The sequence below is a fragment of the Aphelocoma coerulescens genome, chromosome 15, assembly GCF_041296385.1.
Source record: "Aphelocoma coerulescens isolate FSJ_1873_10779 chromosome 15, UR_Acoe_1.0, whole genome shotgun sequence".
NCBI classification, from domain to species: domain Eukaryota; kingdom Metazoa; phylum Chordata; class Aves; order Passeriformes; family Corvidae; genus Aphelocoma; species Aphelocoma coerulescens.
Genome location: NC_091029.1, coordinates 5,733,197 through 5,756,441, shown reverse-complemented (window position 1 = coordinate 5,756,441; position 23,245 = coordinate 5,733,197). Strand labels below are relative to the sequence as shown.

Genomic DNA, 23,245 nt, shown 5'->3' with positions numbered 1-23,245 from the left:
TCACTTCTGTCACTGAAAAGTGCCTTTTCACTTTCAGAACGACGCCCCAAATCGCACCGTGCGGCGCTGGCACCTCGCCGCCCGCGGAGTCGCTCATGCCCGCGTCCCTCAGAAAGCTCGCAGCGTTCTGTTCCCGTGCCGTGTCCGTCCGTGCCTTCGCGGCTGCAGACCAGGAGAGCCGAGCTGCACCTGCGCACTCCCATCGGCTCTGACACCCCAGGGGAACCCGGCGGGCGGAGGGGAGGGCGTGCGCGGGGCAGGGGCAGCGGCCGGCCGCGCTAGGCCACGGGGCTGGCGGGCTCTCGCCCGACCTCTTCCGCGCCCGCAGCGGGACACTGGGTACGAGGGGAGTGACGAGAGCGAGACGTGGGTCGCTGCTGCGATGGAGGAGTTTGTGTATGTGTATGTGTTTGTGTATGTGTCTGTGTATGTGTCTGTGTGTGTGTGTGGCGAGGCGTCCCGGCCTGCGAGGAGGGCTCCGCGGGGCCAAAGCGCTGCCCCGGGGCGAACGGCGTCAGCCCGAACCTGTCGGTGTCAGAAGTGGAAGCGGCAGTTCTGCGGTCCCGCGCTGCAGCAGGTTGGGATGTCGGTCTCTATCCTTTCCTGTCACATGGCTGGTAATAGGATCCCTCATCTGCCACTCGGCACCTCGCCGGGGCGCACTTACAGGACACATGCTGTAGGGCCTCCGCTTCCCGCACTTTGCGCTCTTCCCGGCCGTCTGCCACCCCCGGAGAGCCGGGGCTGCCGCCTGCGAGCGCGGTGCGGCCCGGCGGCCGCTGCCTATGGAGCCTCCCGCCCTCGCCGCCGTCCTGGCCTTCTCCGGGCTGGCGCTGAGCTGCTGCCGCGAGCCCGTTCTCTCCGGTGAGTGACGCTCCGCGGGGAGCCGGGAGGGGGGCGCGTTTGGGGCCGCTCCCCGAGCTCCTCGCGGGGCTGAGCGGCGAGGCAGCCGGGCAGCCTCTCCCCGAGCTCCGCAGAGCCGCAGCTGGCGCGCAGCCTCCCGCGGAAGGGCTCTGCCGCCCGGCAGCGCCTCTTCGAGGTCGCGACGACGTCCCTTCCTGCTCGCCAGAGCGGTGCCGGGCTCGAAGCTGCTCGTGCAAACATGCTGCGGGTGTTTTTGCGTGGAGCTCGTGGGCATTTGAGGCTCTCTCTGTGCTTGCTGAACTGGGAGCTCGGAAACTGTGTGAAAGCATGATGTAAGAGAAAGAAGAGCAGCGCGTTTCTCTACCAAAGTGGTTCGATAGCTAGATCTGTGGAATGGAGGCTTGTAAAGGGAGAGGGGCGTGCGATTGTTTGTGTCACTGGGAAAGAAAACTCTGGCAGCAGAGCCAGAGCTTGAAGGGTGGCCATCCTGCCTGTCCGCAGTGGGCTGCTCCAGCTCTCAGTCAAGCCTGGGCTCCTCTGGCCATTTCGGTTCTCGTTCAGCCAAAGAGTCTGGGAAGCCTGAAGCTTCACTTCCTACGGTGATTTTTCACTTAAAATTTCTCTGCACACTTTTGTGCTCATTTTAGTTGTTACTAATGATTTCAAGTACTATGGTTCTCCTCTGGTAAACATTGGCCATGCTTTGCAAGGTCTGAAGTGGCAGTTCCAGATAATCACAGTGTCACAGCCATCAGATGTGTGGTCCTTCTGGATACGTTTTGTGTATTCTTAATTGCTGTTACTTCTTACCAAGTAGAATTTGCTCTACTTCTTTTTGAATACATGCTTGCTCTACTTCTTTTTGAACACATAACTTGCTCATCAAGTTTTTTGTAGATGTACCTAATTAAATATGGAAAAGACTTATATAGACTTTTTCAGGGAATAAAAAACCTTTTACAAGGAAAAGTTCTGGCAAACTTTACTTCTCAGAAGTAAAACTTGAGAGTATTTTCAGATAAGCATTTAGAGAGCTGCCTAGAGAGGGACCATGTCTAACAGTCTGTTCCCAGTACCGTTAGGACGTGTTTGGTGCACACAGTGGATACTCCTTGCTTTGCTTAGGTTGAAGAATGTTTGCTTGTAAGGTTTCAGAGCAGAACTGTGGACAGAACACTCCATGTGTAACCGTATCTCTCACAGAGGGCTGCGTGACAGCAAGTGGAGGATGTGGCCCAGTGTGAATGTTTGGCTGTTAAAGGGGACAGAAATGCCTGAGCACAAGCAGCTGGGGCAGGGGAAGAAGGGAGTGGATTATAGAGACAATTATATATTGCCCCTGAATGAAGGTGTAGCAGAGGAGAATAGATCTAGAAAGTACTGCCACCTATGTGTCTTCTGCTAAAGAACCTGGAAACAGTGCAAATCTGCATTTCAACAACCTGTTCTTTGTATGGCATGTACAGGATCTGCAGAGTTCCTAATCTGCACAAGGTATACATTGGGATCTTCATCTTGACCCTTAATGCCACAGAATTTAAATGGCATCAGCTGTGTCAGGTTGCACTTGAAACTAGCAGAATTGTGAAATGACAAACATTACTACTGTTTTTGGAAGGCAGTTTGTCATATGGTATGTTTTTCATGCCTATTCCTATTTTGTTTTTCTAATGTATGTCTTAATAAGCTTTTTGTGAAGTGCAGTCAAAATAAAGACTGTGTCACCATCATTTGCTAAGACAGGAGAGAAAGTTCTGGAATTACGATATGAAAAATTACTCCAGTTGTCAGAAGTGAAAGTGAATTAACCATTTTTGCACATACTACTATGCTGCTTTTCTCAGAATGATTCTGCTTCACCATGTGACATCTAACAGTTTCTATTAATTCAAACACTGACATTTCTGCATTCAGACCTTGGCATTTGTGCATTCAAACATTCAGCCATACATAATTTCTCAAGTGAATCAGAAGTAAGAGATCTGTGAATAGATTACCTACCATTAAAAGACTGATTGAATTTGGTGAGTTTTGTGTTACAAGGCCAAAGAAATGGAAATGCCTTCAGCAAATGTTAGTTTTGCTGAACAAATGTTGTTTTGTATACTCAGTGCAAAAAGTTATAATTTCTAGTTTCTGTATTTATAGCATTCATTTAATTTCCTCATCAGAAATGTATATGATTATCAATGTTTTTCCTTTCTCTGTTTTCTTTCCATTTAGCAATACTGAGTCACCGTGTCCTTGTTTTCTTTCCCAGCTGAGTCTTTCCTTTGAGCTGTTATTCCAGCCTTCTCTTACAAACCTTGTATCTCTTGTCATCTTATTCTGCCTGTGCCTTGGTGATTCAGAGAAGCAGTTCTACTTGATATGCCATAAGCAAGCGTCATGGAAATACTCGAAAAAAGCAATTCTTTTTTTTTTTTTTTCTTCTTTCTAACTAGGCAGATAGGGGATGAAATAGTCAGACATTTCAGCATATCATGCTTGTACATGCATAGAGCATAACTCAAAATCCAGAGTTATGTGAATGTATTTAAGTAGGATGGAGCCAAAGAAGTGGGAGGGAGGCAGGGATTACATGCTGCCAGCTGCAAAATTTTCACTTTGGTCATATCACACCATAATGGTTGTGCAATTGACCACTCCCTTCATCCACACAGTGGCTATGGGGCATCCTGATAAAATTGCCAAAGGGATTCAGTCTGCCACACTTGACAAGGGAACAACAGTTTTAAAACTTCACAAAGAAGGAAAACAAATGGGTGTATTAAGGAACAGAAATTCTTATGGGGCCACATCACACATTCTTACTTCCAGTGATAAGGAATCACAAGACAAGCAAGTGTGTTTGCATCTTGTGGCTGAGGACCAGCCAGCAGCTGCAAAACTCTGGCTAATATAGCATGTTTGTATTGTACAAATAAAAAGAAAAAAGGGACAGAATGAATACTTTAAAGCATTTAGAAATAATGGGAACTGCCTCTTGTGCTCATAACCTAACTTGCCTGCTTCCAACATATTCCAGAAAAGGTCTGGCCAGTCAGATTTAAAAAAAAAAAAAAAAAAGTGATGAAAAGTGATTAGCTGGACGATGAGAGTCAAAATTTCACAAGGATAGCAAGTTCACATATATGACAGCTCACACACTGCCAGGGAACACAAGTATCAACTCTGCATGTCTGTACATTTCCAGGAATGTACATTTTTACAAGACAGACAGATGGTTCAGTCAAGGTTTGATCAAATCTCAGGTGGCATAAGTCAAGTATAATCAAATATTCACTGTGGCTACTCTCTGGCTTGGACCAATGCTAATTAAGTCTCTAATTCTGACCAGCAAAAATGATTGCATTTGAGGACTTTCAAAAATGATATGTGTATGTCTGAGTGTGCGTTTGCATGGATATGTAGAATGAGCAAGATACAAATTTTAAACATGTGGAGTGCCCCTGCATTGTAAAGGAAGAATGATCAGCTAACCAAGTGCCCTCACATAGCATCACATCAAAACATAACTGTCTGATTTAACAAATGGGGAGTTGTTTTCTGGCCATTTTGAAAATTGCAATTTTAAACAAAGATAATTCTTTTGTGATGGCTTTTCTTTGGCTTGTATCAACTGTTCTGTTGTGGGGGGTTTTTGCTGTTACACAGCACAGGCACAGAAGCCTGATAGTTTTGATGAGTGCTTGTATTGTATTAGTATGAATTGGAATAGAAAAGTATTGAAATGTAAAAATAGTACACTACTTTTTTACTTGGGTAGATCTAAATCAGCCTTATACTTCCCAAAAGCATTTATTTTGCATCATAACATAATACAGAATGAGATTTTTTTTCCTGCCCACTCGTATGATAGTATGCAAATTAACTTTTGGTTCAGTCGATAAAACTGCATCTTCAAAGAAAACCATTGCAATGCTAAAAATATTTTTAATAATGACCACAGAAGCCATATTTGTGTCTTTCATCTCCTGAAGCTTCTTCTGGTTTTAATCAGTGTTCCCACATGAAGAACTGTGGCAACCTATGATAATAGAATCCCTATTCACATCTCTAGGGAAACAAAAATGTTCTCATTTGAAGAAGGTGATGTGGTGTTTTGCCCCTTCCATCCGTGGGCCCCTGCCTCTGTTACTGCCGGGGTATCTTGGCATCAGTTCAGTGGTTTCTGTCCTTTCCTCTGTGCGTTACTTTCTCATTGAAGTGTTTCTGCTGTCTAATTATACCCTTTCAATCAAATTAGAGACTGCAGCATCTGGTTAGTGCCTGTAACTGTTGCCATCTGCACCTAGATACAGTGCTTTCATTTAAGGAGGAGTGCTTAAATTACAATCTCCAGCAAGAACTAGAACAGTTTAGGTAGAATGGAAATGACTTAAAACTATTCTTAGAATACTGTGCAAGCACATGCATCAGGCAAGCCACACTGAGTCATTATCGGACCTGGCACCCTTGGTTTCATACCCTTATATTCTGCTTAAGCATTTTCCTGACTTTTCTAAAAGGCTGTAGGAAAAACAAATGAAAACTGAGCAGGCAGTTATACCATGTAAATTCAAGGAACCTTTAATTTTTGGTCCAGCTTTACAGAACATTTAATTACACCGCTGTAATGAAACCCAAGATTTAAACAGCAGCCACTTTCATTTATCTTTCATTAATCTACAGATCTTTAAAAGAAAACCTTGCTTTTTGTTGGGCAGTAGGTGGTAGGATAATTTCTGGCTTGGGTAGGCTAGTTTCAGGTTGATAATTGTTGTCAGTCTCTCTGGACACTACTCAATACTCCAAGTAGCTTCCAAAACATTAAGCAAACAAAGTGGTTTCTTTTTTTTTTTCTCTCCAGTGGAATAGGAAGAAGTTTGTCATTCTGAATTTTCAGTCTCAAAAGCTGTGTGCAGGCCTCAAACTTGGAAAGGCCTCTAAGAAGTCATTTAAAACACCCTGAAACCTCCATCCCTTCAGTCTGCAATTTGTAGTGTCTCTAGATAGATGTCTTTGAGAAAATCATTGGAAGCCAGTGCAGACTCAAATGTCAGTGATTTATCATAAGTAAAAAAGTCAGGCTATTACAGTCTGCACTACCTTAATTTTTCAAATGATCCTAAAGTGGCGCCCATGTGGAGTGCAGGCAGCCATGCAGTCCCAAAGTAACAAAGGAAAATGATCACTGTAAGGTCCCTACATTGAAGAAGAAGCCGACACAGATGGAAAGAATTCCTACAACAGCTGCTGTTTGATCTTCCAAATGTTGATCTGGCTCTAATAAAACTAATTGTGAACCTGTATCACACACTGAGTATTCGCTTATAGTGGACAACATCCCTAGTCTTGTTTTCTGCTTTTTTGTTCTGGCAGTTGTCACTCAATACATACTTATGTAGTCTCAGCATTCATTTTGAAAAGTTACTTTTCATCAACCATGGCACCTGATGTGTTGAAAACAAAACAGCCCTGACAACAAACTGCTGTCCATGTTTTCTCACTAAGGCTCATAAACATTAGCCTGAACAGCACCTGTTGGAACCTTTCGTACTAGAACCACTGCAAAGGTTCTCTGATTAATTATCTCTGATTAATCTCTGATTAATTCTGTTTACAGACATCCCCGTGAAACAGTAGAAGCAGCAGGGTCATTAAGCAGTTAATTGAGTGAAATCATCATGGACACTGATTCTAAACACAGATTTGACATAAGCTTCTACTTCAGACTATGTCTGAAACCCAGCTGACTAAGATCTTAGAACTATGAGGTCACACACTCCTAGATATGAGTGGTCACAGCTTTCTTCATGTTCTCTCTGAAACCCTAGTGTTTTAATAGAGGTTTATGGCTGACAGGATAGTTTGAGCCTTGTGTGCATGAACCAAAACCACGTGGCAAATTTACCAAGCACAGAGGCTGTCAGCTGTAGTGTCCACAAGGTGTCTGTTCTTCCCTTGCTGTCTTTGCCACTGGGAGAGGACCTGGATACAGTGCAAGTTCTGTCATAGTTTACCATAGTCTTACAAAACGTTAAGGAATAAGGCTTGCTGAAATTCATAGAACTGGTATTAATTTTCTTGAGTCACTGTTCTGATTTTACACTCCAAGTGAAGGGCTTCATAGCCTAAAGTATCATAGAAGCATCAGTCAACCCAAGGCAGTTGGATCCAGTGGGTGCCACAACGTAGGGAGGTGGTTGTTGCTGGTTGATTTACTCTTTTCCCCCTCCCTTCTACATAACCTACCAAAGAGAAATCAGGTGATTTGAGTAAACCAAAGAGTTTTACTGATAGTGTTCAGTCCAGTCTGTTCTGACTGTTTAATTTAGGTGACCTCATGTGAATTAGTTTTGTGCAGACAAATCTAGGTGACGTTTTTTTAAGCTCATCTTTTCACAGAATTATTGCACTAGTGGTGTAAGATGAAAAGTAGGGTGGAAGTTCTAACCTCCTGTTCTCCAGAATCTCTTAGGACTTGGATTTAAGATAGAGAGGACAGTGGCCTTTCTGCAAATGAAACATGCACCTTCAGCACATTGGGAGTTTTAATTTAATGGTGAAATCACTAAGGTAGTGTCTTGGCTGTCATGCAGCAAAATGTGATGACATCACTGCCTGTGATAAAGGGAAGAATTGAGTTGTTTACTGCCAAGATACTGAATATGCTGACATCTGTAACTATGCTGCTAGGAATTTTACAGAAAACTGTACAAAATATATCTCAGCAGATCCCAAAGCTGACTGTTCACGGTAAAAGAATGTAGGGTTGCGTCCTGGTTTCAGCTGGTATATTTTTCTTCTTAGTACCTGGTACAGTGCTGTGTTTTGTATTTAGTGTGAGAATAATGTTGATAACACACTGATTTTTTAGTTGTTGCCAACTAGGGCTTACTCTAAATCAAGGACTTCTCAGTTTCCCATGCTTAGCCAGTGAGCAGGTGCACAAGAAGCCAGGAGGGAGCGTAGCAAGGACAACTGACCTGATTTTATAAAATGCCAATATTTATTTGAAAAGATTGCACTCCCATGCTATGGCAAAAGTATCACTAATCCTTAACAAAATCCACATTCCCTGTAACACAAAAGGTTTTGTATTTCATTTGATAACAGCTGCTAAATTCCATGACTTAAAAGTTTTCACTTCAGTGTTTCAGGGATAATCAATGATTTTGCTTGGTATCTCACTGTCTCCCCTTTCCACATCCACATCTAAGCCAGGGGAGCTTTGTTACAACTCAGTTGGCACATTTCCACCAAATCTCTTGATAGTGTAAAGGAACACAGGAAGCACTGATACAGCTACCTATTGTCTTGGGAACAAAAAGCTGCAGCTAAGAGGAATGAAGAGACATCTGACTCTTCCTTTTGTTCTTAAAGTGCAGTGAAGTTTGAAGAAAATCAGTTAAAAAAAGCTGACATGAAAATGTAAATCAGTTGCTACTGCAAGTTAAAGCGTGGGCCAGTCTTAGCTGATCCTAAAATGGACTGAAGTTAACTTCAGTTTAGTTTGTGTGCCAGACTAAATTCAGGTATTGTAGCATTCCTTGCATTTCTGAGAAGATAGAACTATATATTGCTTCTCATTTAGGAGTGAGAAGTAAAAAAAAAAGTAGTAGCACAAAGCTAATGTAGATATCTTTTCTGGATGTGTTTATCACTTCTCACAAATTCTTTATACTGCATATTATTTTGTTTATCTATTTTGATTACATTTTTCTCCCTTTTCTGCTAAATTCATCATCTTATATTTTCAACTATAACCTACAAAAGCTTTTATGTTAACTGCAAAGCAAAAGAGGTACTGAATAAAGCTGCAACACAGTCATGACCTTAAAGCGTTTTTTTTCATGTTTACACAAATATCTGTGGTGGCCTGAATGCTGGAAACTCAGATTTGCATTTTTAAGCAAATGTATGCAGCCCATCTGTATTGCTAAAGCAGTCAGGTAAATTACAGTAAGGAGGAGTATTGACCTGAAGCTTGTTTTGGTTAAATTATATAGCTTTCTGTCCATGGATGATAGCAGAATACATTAGTGGCTGTGCAGACACCTCTTCTGTGTGCCTTCAGCAACAAAATTTCATTTAATAGAAATCCAAACTTGCCTAGGCATGAAAATGCACAGTGAAAGCACAAAACCATTGTCTTTCATCTGCTGTGTAACAGAACTCTGAAATAATTATTATAATTGTACCATTCTGATATTTGTGAGCCCAGACTAAACTAATTTCAGAGGCATGGTTTTAATAATACATCTTTCCTTCTTCTACAGTAGTTCTAAATACAAAAACGGTGTACTGTTAATATCAGGATTAAGATGTGGGTGGGTTTTTTTTTTTTCCTCTTCCAGCTGCAGCCACACAGGTCTTTCTAGACTTGTTTTGTAAGTTAGATCTCATGAGGGACACCTGAGATCAGCACATACTTCAGAGCACTCTCCCACTCCCTCAGGGCAGTAGAACGTCTCTGCAGCTCTAATATGGTTTCTACAGAGAATGCTATCAGATGAAACAGGAGGTTTCACAGCCTGTAGTTAGCAGGAAGCATTCGTGAATTTCCTCAGTAACGCTGTCCAGTACAAATAAATGTTTACAGCAGCGTAACGCAGCAGTTTTAATTCTGTCACAGACTGTTATATTTTAATCCTATTCTTAAATGAATGCAAGGATGATAAATGTTAGCAGGTATTAACTATAAACAGGATGGACTTATTTATGGCACACTAATTATAATGACTGTTTCTGGAAGATAATCACAGAATGGTTGAGATCAAAGTGACCTCTGGAGGTCATCTTGTCCAACTGCTGTGCTCCAGCACAGTCACCTAAAGCAGATTGTCCAGGACCATGCCCAGGTGGCTTTTGAGTATCTCCAAGGATGGAGATTCTACAGCCTTGCTGGGCAACATGTTCCCATGCTTTGTCCCACTCACATTGCATAATTTAATCAAAAATGTTTTGCAATTTCAACAAAAGGAAAATTGTTCATGCATTTGGATATTTATTTGATCAGAAGATGTCCAGTGAACGTGTCCATGCCCATGGCAGGGTGGTCAGAACCAGATGATCCTTCAGGTCCCTTTCAGCCCTGACCATTCTGTGATTCTATGATTAGCAAAGCCAGGCAGCATGAAATTTGTAGTTCAGCTGAGAAGGGACTAATGTATTTAGTAACTAGAGAAATCAGTCTCTACTTTGATTTCTAACTTGCTGAGTATTAGGAAGCTAAGAAAACAAACATAAGTGGGATAAAATGTGAGTGAGGCAGAAGAATACTGATCCATACTTTTTAATCTGAAAGCATAAATGCTTTAGTAGCAAATCATGACTATTCTCTACTGAAGGAGGTCCCTTTCTAAGGCAATTCAATCCCTAAGAATTTTTCTAAATCAGAATGTAAATGTTGGTAAGATCCATGCCTACAAAGTCTTTCACTTTATCAAGTCAGAACTTTAGCTGAAGTAGCATGAGATTTTGTTTAATATGCTGATAAGGAGCAGACTGGTAATGTCATATAATTTCATTTTTGGAAAATTAACAAGTTACAGAGTTGTGCTAATGAGTAAAACATAGGAAAAACAGTAAAAAAAGTATTGTGCTTATTCAGAAAATGCATGTTAATTGTGTAAACCTCTCTTCAGACCTGTCTCATACATTGTTTATTAAAGTAATGACATCATAATTTCTTGAATAGAGGTTTGACTGAGAGAAATCTTAAATCCTAGCCAGCATCTTTAGCTGCCTAAACAATGCAGGGAACATGGTCTATTGGAGATGGGGTGGAGGGTGAGGGAAGAACAAACACTAAACCTACATATGTTCTTTCTCTTTTTCATTTCTCTTTCTTCCCAGAATGCTATACAGCAAATGGGGCTGACTATCGTGGCACTCAGAACCAGACCTCCCAATATGCAGGGAAACCTTGTCTTTTTTGGAATGAGACCTTTGAGCATCCTTATAATACTGTGAAATATCCCAATGGGGAGGGAGGGCTTGGAGAGCATAACTACTGCAGGTAAGAAATACCACATTGCTTTAACATTGCCTGTATACCCAGTGTTACTTTAAGCAGTTGAAAGAAAATCATGAAACTTCCTGTCATGCAGTGAAGAATGTCAGAACCGTGTCTAACACTTTTTGGTTTATCCTGGAATTAGTACCCTGGATCTATGAGCACCATTAGTAGAATAACTTTTTCAACCCAGCTCCCACACTTTTTCAGCACTGTCCCTTATAATGTCTCCAATCTGGAAGTTGGCATGACAGAGAAAGACTGTAGATTACTTAAATGAAAAGGTGGAGACAAAAAAAAATGATCCAAATCAGAAGTACAGCAGTGCAGCAAGTGTCTGGAGGAGTCTCTTTATGATTTTTATCCTCCCACACAAGCCTGGTTCTGTTACACACTCTGTTTCCAAGTTTTGTTCTAATGAAAGTTATGTAGTCACTAAAAATTCTAAGTGAGTTAGAGTAGTTATTTGAATTCAGAAGCTCATCTGTCAGGGGTTACAATACCAGATTAAACCACAGCAGATGCACTTCTGTTTCCTTGCCTTCTGGAGAAGTCCTCCATGACTATGGATAGAACTCAGAACAAAACTTAAATAAGAACTTCACAATTTAGGAGCCAAATCAGAACTTAAGTTCAGATATGTCTGGGCTCTGCAGGCTTTTTTTCATCTCCATGTCTCAGTAGGCATACTGATCCAGAGCTATGTAAAATATAGTGGCCACTGAATTCTCCCTGATACAAATAGCAGAATTAAGAATGTAATTTTGATTGTTGCTGTGTGGCAATATTCTAGACAGACTGTATATATAGGATCTTACTTTTGGAAGTCATTTCTGGCTAATATTTTGGTTAGTACAAAGCAAAATATGTTCAAGCTGTGCAAAAATGTATAAAAAACTGAATGTTTATCCAGATACTCAAAAAACACTTGAGACTTGCTTTACCTAGCAAATGAGAACTTGGTAAGTGTTACAAGGAGCAAGAAGCCTATAATCTGATATGTAAACATGAGAAATTACTTGATTACCAAATAGAGCTTTTTTACCTCATTCTGCTAGGTGCTGGATTATCCTTGTTGAGGCAGAGTTTGACTGGAAGGTCAGGCATTTTCTTCCTTATGCTGTATCACTTGGCCTAGGAATATTCTGACAGGTGTATGGAATGACAGTCCTAACTAATGGATCACTTTTAACTTCACATTCTCTTGAAAGAAAGCTTGGGAAATGACTAACAGTGCCAGAGTATATCTTTAGCATGCAAATGTTGTCGAGGCCTGTGATACAGCTGTTTTAGCTCTTTCTCTGACATTCATCTGTTTGGTGACAATGGACAGCTTGATCTTCCCTTCTCTCAGGCAGCACATACCTCACAAGGCTTTTTTAAGGCATAATACATTGCTTTGAGATTTGATTTTAGGGACAGCATTTGAATAATCTAATTTTACACTTGAAGTATTAATCAGAAGCATGTTACCTCTCCATGGGTGGTCCTTAACTTGGAATATTTTGTTTACTTCAAGACACCCTGTTACGATGGAAATGCCTCATAACGTTCCACTCATTTCAACCATAACAAAATTATGAAGACTGAAATTTTTGGAGGTTCTGAAAGACAGAGAGTTGTTTTCTAACTGTGTGTACTTCTGAGGTTCAAGACAAAGATTTCTGAAGACATTCATCATGTTTCTCTACAATTTCCTCGCATTTTTAAGGCATTTATGTGTAGACTGCCATTATCATGATTCAATTCCAGACATACGGTTTCTGTCATGAAGATGTAAACGCAAAAATTCCTGTAACTCTGGAAACAAGGGAAAATGGGTTAGTTCAAGTACAAGCTTTACTTGGTTTTAGTCTTCTACTTTTTTTAGCTACTGGAAGCTCTTGCATTACACCTAAATTCCTAGCATAGCTAGCCTTAGACTTTCACTGTCCACTACCTCTACTAATCTCTTTGAAAACCTAACTAGCAACATTTTAGTAATCTAAACTGAACTCAACTCACCAGTTATTTTCAGCAGTCTGTTATTTGACCAAAAAACCATCCACAGAATTTCTAAAATTGGATCTCCCACAAAAGAGTTGTTAATACAACATGCAGCCGAACTGACACTTCAGTAGGGCTGTGTCATTAATAGAATTCGTGCCAAAGTATGTGATAAAAAGATTGTAACTGGTCCTAGTTAAAAGAAAAGGTCATATTTCACCCTGACTGTCCAATCTAACAATTTATTCTCTTAAATAGATCTTTACAACATGAATAGCTTTTCAAAGTGTACACAGAAAAATCTTTAAATAACCTAATGACTAATTAGGTGTGCATTTTTAAGTGATGCTATTCAACAGCAAATAACTATAAAGAGTGATCATCATTATCATGGACACATAAGGAATTAACCATCAATATAGAGAGATCACTGGAATGGATTTAGTCAGTTTTATTGAAGGGAAAGAAAATAACTCTTTCCCAGAAGACTTTATCAGCTCACTGTTTTTATCACCACACATAACAGAAGGTTGGAGTCTGGACTATTTTGTACCAAGGCAAAAAATCAAGTTTATGAGTCCATGGAACCTGTACACAGGATGTGGGACAGAAAATCTTCCTCCCTGTCAATACTGACCAGAAATAGCTCTGCACCTTCTAAACTTAGAGTCAAAAAAAGCTACATTTTAGACAGTACTAGCATCTTATGCTTGATGAATAGTGTCATAACCAAAGCTATCTGAACTTCCTGATATCACAAAACTTTGCCTTTTTCTTGGTAAATAGTCAATGGGAGGTATTAGAGCAAAAATAGTGATGCCGTTGAAGGTTTATAAAATTGATTTTTTTTTGGTGTAGTTTTTGAAAAAAGATTGAATTTTGCTCACTGATTTTCTCTTTCAGAAACCCTGATGGGGATGTCAGCCCATGGTGCTATATTGCAGAACATGAAGATGGAATATATTGGAAATACTGTGAGATTCCATCCTGCCGAAGTAAGAGCACCATGCAATTTTTTTAGGCCTATGTCTCAGTTAAACAGAGATTGGCAGTTATACAACAGTGGGTAGTGATTTCCAAACAGAAACCAGGATAAGGCAAAACAGCTTATTTTCAGTTGCAGACTAAGCTATATTTTACACAGGTTTTTTAGAGCTGATGACAAGCTTACTGAATTGTTCCTCCACTGCTATCCTTTTCATCTTACCTCAGAATTACTGGATTATATTATTTACAAATCATACTGTGTGACAGGGAATCACAAAACTTAGGAAGTAATGCTAGTTCTTTGAATCCATAGAGATATAGCATTAATTTATTTAAATGTAGAGGACAAAAAAGAAAAGGAACGTTTTTACAAGGTATAAACATGTCCATCCATTGCAATTAGCTCATAAAATGAATTACATTAGTTTAGTGTATATAGTGCATCATACAGAGAATTGCTTGGAGGAAACAAAAGACAATATGAGAGGACATAGAGAAGAGGTGTCTCTGTGGTATATGGGAACTCTGGGCTAGAATTCTGTCTCTGGCAGGTGCAGATACTTAGCATTGCTGTGAAACCACAACCTGGACTGATTTTTTTAAAATCACATAATTCACAAGCTACTCACATGAAGCTTCTTTCCAGAATTTAATACTTTTAATGTATTCTATTTTTTACTGTGTCCACAAGGTCATGATTTGTGTCAGTATGTTCAAAAATCTTCTTTCCCGCATCGCATTCTTTAAAGTACACCCAAATATTAAGAAATTCTAGTTTTGCATGCTAACAAGCAGCTGTAGCTACACATTTTAGTAAGTCTAATCATTAATGTCTTCACTTGCTTTCCTAACTTCTTCTGTGCAATTACCCTCTGTTTCTAAGGCATAACTTAGGTCTTCACTGCTAAGCACCAGAGCAGGTGTCCATGCATAGGCACACATTCTATTGGAAGAAGTGTATTTCTTACTTGAAGTTAAGAAAACCAAACCAGACAATAAAAATGGATCTAAAGTGTTTTTGTTTTTTTTTTAAACTTTGTTCAAAGTTTTGTTGTTTGGTGGTTTTTTAATGAATGTGATTCCCATATTCAAGCTAGGCTAACAAATACATAAGCGTGACCGTAAGACAGATGCCTTTTACCTAGACTTAAATACAGATTAAGAGGTCTAATTTAATGAACACAAAATCATTCAACACTCTGATATTCATTGTTCAGAGGACATCTTACTCTTAGTTTTCTGATATACCAGGCACGATTTAAGAAACCTGACCCTCCTAATTAAGAAATTTAACTTGGTCTAAAATGAAAGAATTTGCATTTTCTTTATAAAGACCACAGATGTTAACAAATTATCTGGATATGGCACCAGGAAAAAAGCTGAAAGGCAAATTCTCTCCACTCCATTTGTTCTACACAAAGGATCCTTTTAAAACCAGCCTTGCTCGTTTTCTCTGTGGTGGGGAGCAGAGGATTTAAACTTGGACACTTACTTGCACAGATAATCCAGACTTACATTTACAAAATGTCCTTTTGACCAGTAGCAGCTGCTTCAAGCATTGCACTGAAACTTGATACTAGAAAAAGGAATTGCAGCAATTTAGAGCAAACTGTACATTGCAAGCCCATCCAAATCTTAATACAAACCTCATGGTTTATGAAACTCTGTAAGTAAAAAAATCTTTTATTCTTCACCAGACTTTCTGTTTTCAGTAAGCATGATGCTAAGTCATAAGACCATCAAAACTATCTTGTGAAGTGCACAATAAAAAACTTGAGTTTCGTGATGGAGCAAGAAAGCAATTGTGTAAAAAACCCCTACTTAAAAATTTTCAGAGAAAAAATTTCTTAAATAAGCTTCTTTTCCTTAATGATATTTACTGCTAGAAAAGTATCTGGAGCATAAGTTAGCTATTAACTATGCCCACATAATACCATGGCAATGCCAAGAACATGCAGCATCTTGATTGCCTGGAGAGATTTGCATGCAATGATTCATCGTAACAATAATTAAGAATCTACAGTTAAGGATTTTTCATTATGGTGATGAATTGACGTGATTGTATCGTGTGTCTCATTCCCTGATGTTTATACATAACACTGCATGCTTCAGTCAGAAATGTGTTCTGACATTCTGCCTGTGTAAACAGGCTGGACAGAATTTAGCAGTGTTAGATGAAGGTGTGTGAGCAGAATCACAGAAGACAGTGGTAGTTACTCCAGGAGGAGCTTAGTCTTCCCTTTTCTTCCTCTCTTCTTCTTAGTGTCTGCTAAGCAGACTGGAATGGACATAAACAAAATAAAACAAAATAAAAACATGTGTGTCTCACATGGAGGACTCAGAACTGAATGCTTCAGATGGTTTGTTTGCAATGTTGCAGCTATTCCTGACTTTTTTGGTCTCCCTGTTAATGAGGTTAGGTTGAAGTTCAAAGGAAATAACAACTTACACTCCCAAAATGTGAAAGAAGGAAAGGCTTGCTATACCACTTAATTACATCTTCATGTTTATGACTCACATGACTCTCTCCCCATAAACAGATTTCATTCCTGGAATCGTATTTCCAGTGTGCATGTATGTAATGTAGTAAATTTGACTGAAATATCAATGAAGTGTTAAATGGCAGGGCTAGGTAAGTTACAGAGAGCTGTATAGAACAGAGGAACAAGGACAGCTCAAACAATTTGTGCATACTGCCATTGCAGAAAGCTAGGAGGCTCTTCAAAGACAGCTAGATGAGCATAGCTGGAACATGGTTTTGAGCTCAGAATGATTAATTCCATATTTTAATACATTTAATATGTGCCTTAACGTGTAAAATGCAGAAGCTGTGGTGTTTGCCAGGCCCTCATTTAGTCAAATGCTGCTTAAAAGAAAAATAATATGCTTGTGCAAAAGAGGTGACCTTTTAAGCACAAGAGGACAAATAGATACAAATGGGTGAAGAAAGTGTAACAGTGAAACATCACTGGTGAGCATGAACAGTAATTGCAGAACACTGACTACCTCGTTTTTTGCCAAGTTTCCTTAGCAGGCTAAATATTAAGAGCAAAGAAGGTTAAAATATTGCTGGGACACCAAAGAGACTAATTAGTCTTAGGATGTACGCTTGATTTAGTTACAAAATTTAAGAAGTTTTCAAATTACTCAGTCAGGTTTCTTAGCATGGAACATACTGAAGTACTAATCCTCTGGAGCCAAGGTTGAAAGGTCTCACTAATAAAGCTCCTTTAAAAAAAAAAAAAATCAAAATCCCAGGTCTGTTAGGAAAATGAGCTAGGTTGGATAAGTAGGAAGCTTTTTCAGGGCAGTGAAATCATGCACAATACAAAAAAGAATGAGCTCTCTCAGAGTTATCTGCCCAGCTGTACTCAGCTGGGGTGGGGCTGCAAATGGGGATTTCCAAAGGTATGTTAAATCAGGCTGTAACTTGAAGTCTCAGTACTTACATGAATGTTGCTGCAGGGCATATCAAAGCCATAACTCCATGCAAGTATTTATAATTGAAATTGTATTCTTAGAAAACAAAATTAATTTATGAACAATATTTGAAGCAACGTTATGTCATTATTTATAATAAGTTTACTGAGTACTGTAATAACCAATGACTACATAAATAAAACACTCATACAGGTCTCTGACCACATCATGTCATACAGAGCTGTGGCAGTTAGGTGGACAAAAAGAATCCTTGTCAATCTGGCACAGGGATAAAACTTAACATAGAGCTAGTAACAGATTTAATTTCAAGTATGGGAGCAGATATGACAAGTGGCCAAGGGATAATTTTATGCCATTACCACAGCACTGTATTGTACTCCACATCCTCTCCATGGGGTGGTCATGGCTAAATTCCAGTGCTTTGAAGAAAAGTGCAAAACCAAAAAAAAAAAAAAAAAAACCAAAACAGAGGACAAATTATGCACTGAAGGGGGAAAACTCTGCTCTCCCATAGTGACCAAGGAGCCTTGAAACATCACGTTAATGTAAATAGATTGGGGGGGGGTGAAAATAATATTGCTCATTTTTAATCTCTTTGTAAGATACTTCAGATTCATATCAGAATTCAAGTCTTAAATATTAGGAAATTCCCTTATGTAAGTATATAGTCCCTCCCATAAAACTTGCCAAACTCCATCCTAAAACAGTTTAGGTTCCCTTCTTCAAATATCCTGTTTTGAAAACTTCCAGAATGTCATTGTGTGGAAGATCAGACAGAAATCACATTGTTTAATTTACATTTTCAGAATATGCATGCCAATAGTAAAAAAAAAAAAAAAAAAAAAACAACCAATCTCCCCTGAACCCACTTAATGCCTTGGGTTTTTTAAATTGCCTCTGTCTGGAGAAATGAACAAGGTATTTATCTCACTTATTTTACTGCAGCTTACTGAAACCAGCTAGAGTGTCTTACAGGTATATTGCTGAGAACATACAATACTCTTTTGCCCCATCACCCATCCCTGGGTGTGCTTGGAAAATCTGACAAGAATCATAGAGAGAATGAAAAACAAAGAGTAACGCTTCCCATACTGCAAAATCCAGACCAGAACATAGAGAGAGCTGCTTAGTAATCAGGTAGTGCATAAAGGGTCTGTGTCTTGGATGTTTACCTTTAGAATGACTATTGTGTGTTACTCTTGCCAGTGCCAGGAAATCTGGGGTGTTACAAGGACCATGGAGAGCCACCACCTTTGACTGGCACCAGCGAGACCTCCAATAAACTTACGATCCAAACATGCATCAGCTCCTGCCGAAGCCAACAATTTAAGGTGATTTCTTTGATGTACCTTTACAAAATGTTTTCAAAGACAAAAATGGCAACATGCCTAAAGTTCTCTATCATATTTCTCCTGTTCCCCAGTTTTTTTTAACCTTTGGGAGGTCTAAGGTTGCACTTCCACTCCGAGAGATCCAGCTTTGTCTTTGCATCCAGAGGAGTCTGGACAAATGACTAATGAATAATGCCAGGAGAAAATACAGTTGCTTACTGCAGTTGTGAGTGTCAGGGTGCCCTCCATTCCATCTTTCTCCCTAGTCTTAAGTAGCATCCTAACAGCCCAAACAAAAATAACCTGTGGTGGTTCCTCTGACTAACCATACTTCTCCAAAACACACGTAATCTTCTGCCAGCTTTCTCACTCAAACAACCTCTCACTGTCACTCCTTCAAATACTATTCCTCCCTTCCTTATGCATCTTTGTTGTCAAAGTTTGCAGGCATGGAATCAGGTTATGCTTGTTTTTGTGGAAATAATCCTGACTACTGGAGATACGGGGAGGCAGCCAGTACGGAATGCAACAGTGTTTGCTTTGGAGACCATACTCAGCCTTGCGGTGGGGATGGCAGAGTCATTCTTTTTGACAGTAAGTATTGAAGCAGGCTCAGTTTTTCCCAAAGGAGAGGCCTCACATGTTCAGCAAATTAGGGAAGACTCAAAAACAATGAGAACTGCTGCACACAAAACAGCAAAACACCTCAATTCAGTATAAAATAAAGCTGCTTTCCATTTCTGCATGAAATTCTCATCCATTAATAATGTGAAATAGCTCTTCCAAGAAATGATGCTTGCTCGTGCTCCAGAGGTTCTCTCACTTTCCTCACAAGTGGTACTAAGTCAGCTATCAGAAGCAGCATGTCACAGAAAGACTCCCTAAGAACTGATCTTACTAGAGAGTAAAAAACTGTATGTGCATGTCTGGATATGCATTGTCAGTTGGTGGCATTTGAGTGGCTCTCTGGATTCCCTGGTATTTAAGTTTGCACTGGGAATCTGGACAGTTATCAAGGAATACAACAATTCACTTGCATGTAAATTTCTTACACAAAAAGTAGCAACAAATCTTTTCTTCAGACTTTGTAAAAGTATCTTTTTCAAGTTACTTAGCAAAGGTAAGGTCAAATATTACTTGGGCAAGATCAAAAGACAGGATGCTTGGAAAGCACATATATCTGGCCACAGAGGTGACTAAGGTATTACAGGAGAGACTGAGAGATCTTGGATTGTTTAGCCTTGATAAAAGAAGGTCTAGGGAGGAACCTTTTCAGTTTGTAAAGCTGACTGATGGGAGAGTGTAAAAATGAAGCCATCCTCTTCTCAGTGCTATCTAGTGAACAGACAAGAGGCAACAGGCACAAACAAATACAGGAAAATCCATTTAAACATACAGAAATTTACTAATTTTTTTTATGGTGAGGGTGACACTGGAACAGATTGCCCAGAGAGGCTGAAGAGTCTCCATCCTTGGAGACTCAAAACACAACAGATGCTGTCTCCTACTTTCAGAAGGGAGATTTCACTAGACAATCTTCAGGGTTCCTTTCAACTTCACCTGCTCTGTGAAGATTTTTCAATTTCATACAGCTGTGAAGGAATGTCAGTAATTAAGCAGTGAGAGTTAATGGTCACTAATCCACTTGCCTGCCTGCCTGCCTTATAGGGATGGAGCAGAAGACCCTGAATCAGTGATTTATCTTTGATCCCATTTCTGCAGGGATGCAGGAAAGGGGACATGGTTACACACAAGGACAAGGGATAGCTGCAGTGTGCAAGATTGATGCACAGGTGTCAGAGTAATGAGGCATAAGGAGAGTATTCCAAGCAAAGGCATCAAAGGCTGTGCTCCCAGTGCTGTGGGAGGGAAAGAGCAGCTGCAGACAGTGCATCCTGCTGGCCTAGCAAGTCTGTACCTTCAAGTCACATTTAAGTATTAGAATCTACAGGGTGCTAAAACTTTGCAAAATTAATGTATTGCCTCTTTTTTTTTTTCCTTTCTTTCTGTTTTTCTCCCTTTCCTCTTGTTTTCACAGCCCTTATTGGTGCCTGTGGAGGGAATTACACTTCTGCTACAGCTGTGATCTATTCCCCAGATTTTCCTGACACATATGGCACAGGCAAAGTCTGTTATTGGACCATACAAGTTCCAGGAGCATCTCAAATTCACTTCAGCTTTGTCCTTTTCGAAATCAAAGATGCTACAGATATGGTGGAATTGCTGGATGGTTACACCTATCATGTTCTAGCTCGTTTTAATGGCAAGAACCGGCCTCCCCACACCTTTAACATCTCTTTGGATTTTGTCATTTTGTACTTTTTCTCAGATGACATCAATCAAGCCCAGGGATTTGCTATCAGATATAGAGGTAAGAGGCTACCTTTGCTGATCTACCTTTCAGTGAAGCACTTAATTCACACTGGAGATTTCTGAAGTGGCAACTAAAGAGCAAATATTTTAGCTCTGATCTAACAGGTGTTTCATTTTTCTTGTTGCCACTACTCAGTGGGTGAAAGCTTTGCCAAAATTTCTCTCAGTTTAGAATGCTCCAGTCAGCTACGCCATAAACAGCAAAATACAGATTTTCAAAAATTCAATTCTATACCTTCCTGTTAAAACAGACTGGAAAATGACAAAGGGAAACAAAACAGAAAACCAGTAATCCATCTGCATGTTGGTTCATCTTGGCTCCTTCCAGCCATCTATTCCTCTCCAGTCTAAAGTCATCAAGAGAAAATGTTCTAGTCCTTGAGTTGTACCTACTGTTATGATGAACAATCAGCTTCCAGAAAAATTCTGAGGACCCCAACCTGGTGAAGTACAGGCTTTTCCTGGAATCAGATATAATTTGACTATTTGAGGTCTCTTAAGTAAACCAGAGAGCAGCATGTCTGTTTACAAGCACAAAATAAAGTCCAATTAGACCTGCTAATAAATTGTTACTGTAATCATACTCTCGTGTTTTCAGCTGTGAAGGACAATGTGCATCAAAACAAGATCCCAGTGAATCACACCCTTTCAGAGAGGATAAATGAACAAGCAAATCTCAGCATCAATGCAGCCCGGTCATCAAAGATACTCTATGTCATCACAACCAGCCCAAGCCATCCCACTAGCTCCATGCCTGGTAATGATACAGTAAAATGTGGAAACAGGAAAAAACAATTTGCCAAAGGAAAATCTGGAGTCACTGTTTCCTTTGCTGCCTCCTCCACATTAGCAGATCCACTGTGCATCTTACTAGCAGATGAATTTTCATTTAGTCTAATTAGCACTGACTGGGATTCTCTCATTACATTTCAAAACACTTGTCAGCCTAAGTCAGAAATAGTGTGAGGATGGTGAGTTCTTGAGAATGAAAGTACATCAAAATTGTAAGTCAGAGCAGCCTCCTTACTGAAATCAGCTTCACTGCATACCACAGAAGGGCACAAGTTGCTGAAAAAAGAGCAAACTTTTGTGGAGTCTAGAATAGCTTGAATGCTGAATGCATCCCTGTTGCTCCAATTAACAAAATCTTCATCAATAATGCAAAGAGGACTAGACAAGTTAATGGGTGCAGGGGAGGTGTCACTGAGCACTGTCATGTGTCTAGAACTCACCTTCAGGACATCACTTAATTCAGGCAATTACTGAGCTGTAAATAATTGAAGGCTGGAAATGCACTCTTGGTGAAATTCATCACTGTTAGTCTCACCTATTGTTAAACCACCCTGGGCATCTGTTCTATGTATCATTGAAGCTGGGCCTCCATGCCTCTGTGGACATGGCCACAGTCCTGAAGCTGTCTTTTTAGGGAGGTGTCCTGCAAGGGAAAAAACCAGTTCTAAAAGTTGTACAGTTTCTGCCAGTCTGCACAAAATACTCGTAGGTTTAGGGCATCATTGAATTACAGATCTGAATAAAGCATCAGGAGGCTGTTTGTTTCTTTTGTGCAATATTCTTACTGTAAAAATTGTAAATAAATGAATGTACTGAGAGCTCCCCCTCTTCTCTTTTGCAGAGTGGACAATATATAGTCTGACAGCACTGCTCATCCTAAGTGTTACAGCCATAATAGCAAAGATACTTCTGCACGTTACCATGAGGTGAGTGTGGAGCAAAACCAACCACAAAGAACCAAGATCTCAGCTCTGAACCAAACCTGGGCCTCCTGGTAGTCCAACTGGCCATATTCAAAACCAAGTCAGTTATTACATATTTGTATCCTCATAAAAGATCCTAAATAAGCACATTTGTTAACTTTCCAGTCAGTCAGGATAGCATCTGCTGCTAGAATATCTCTTCTACTCTTGATTTGACAAGGTTTGTACTTTAGGAGGAAGAAGGAAAGAGGAAAATGTTATCAGACATCCAGATTTGGTGAGGAGGTCAAATTATGATAATACTTGCAGGGAAAAAATGAAAACCTCTACACTCATACCAAATAAATTTTGTGTCCTCTAGACAGACACTCATTGAATGAAATGATGGTGAGTTATCAGCAAATCAAAATGCTGAATATTGTATTTACATAGCACAAACAATTTACAAGGAAATTAATTTGTGTTAATAGCAACTGTAATAACAAAACCAGCTACAGTCTGTAGAGCCCTCTTAGCCTAATGTCAGTGCTGTCATTAGGGTGGCA

At 39.9% G+C, this 23,245-nt stretch overlaps 1 protein-coding gene across 1 annotated transcript in view; it reads left to right on the top strand.

The window, feature by feature from the left end:
- Window positions 1-485: 485 nt before the first annotated feature.
- Window positions 486-23,245, top strand: part of KREMEN1 (kringle containing transmembrane protein 1) — a 30,697-nt gene continuing 7,937 nt past the window's right edge. Inside the window, exons 1-8 of the mRNA XM_069030989.1 lie at window positions 486-864; window positions 10,708-10,870; window positions 13,757-13,848; window positions 18,488-18,612; window positions 19,053-19,206; window positions 20,651-20,983; window positions 21,584-21,742; window positions 22,619-22,703. Of these exons, the coding sequence (XP_068887090.1) occupies window positions 786-864; window positions 10,708-10,870; window positions 13,757-13,848; window positions 18,488-18,612; window positions 19,053-19,206; window positions 20,651-20,983; window positions 21,584-21,742; window positions 22,619-22,703 (1,190 nt within the window). The 5' untranslated portion in view covers window positions 486-785. The remainder of the gene's footprint in view (window positions 865-10,707; window positions 10,871-13,756; window positions 13,849-18,487; window positions 18,613-19,052; window positions 19,207-20,650; window positions 20,984-21,583; window positions 21,743-22,618; window positions 22,704-23,245) is intronic.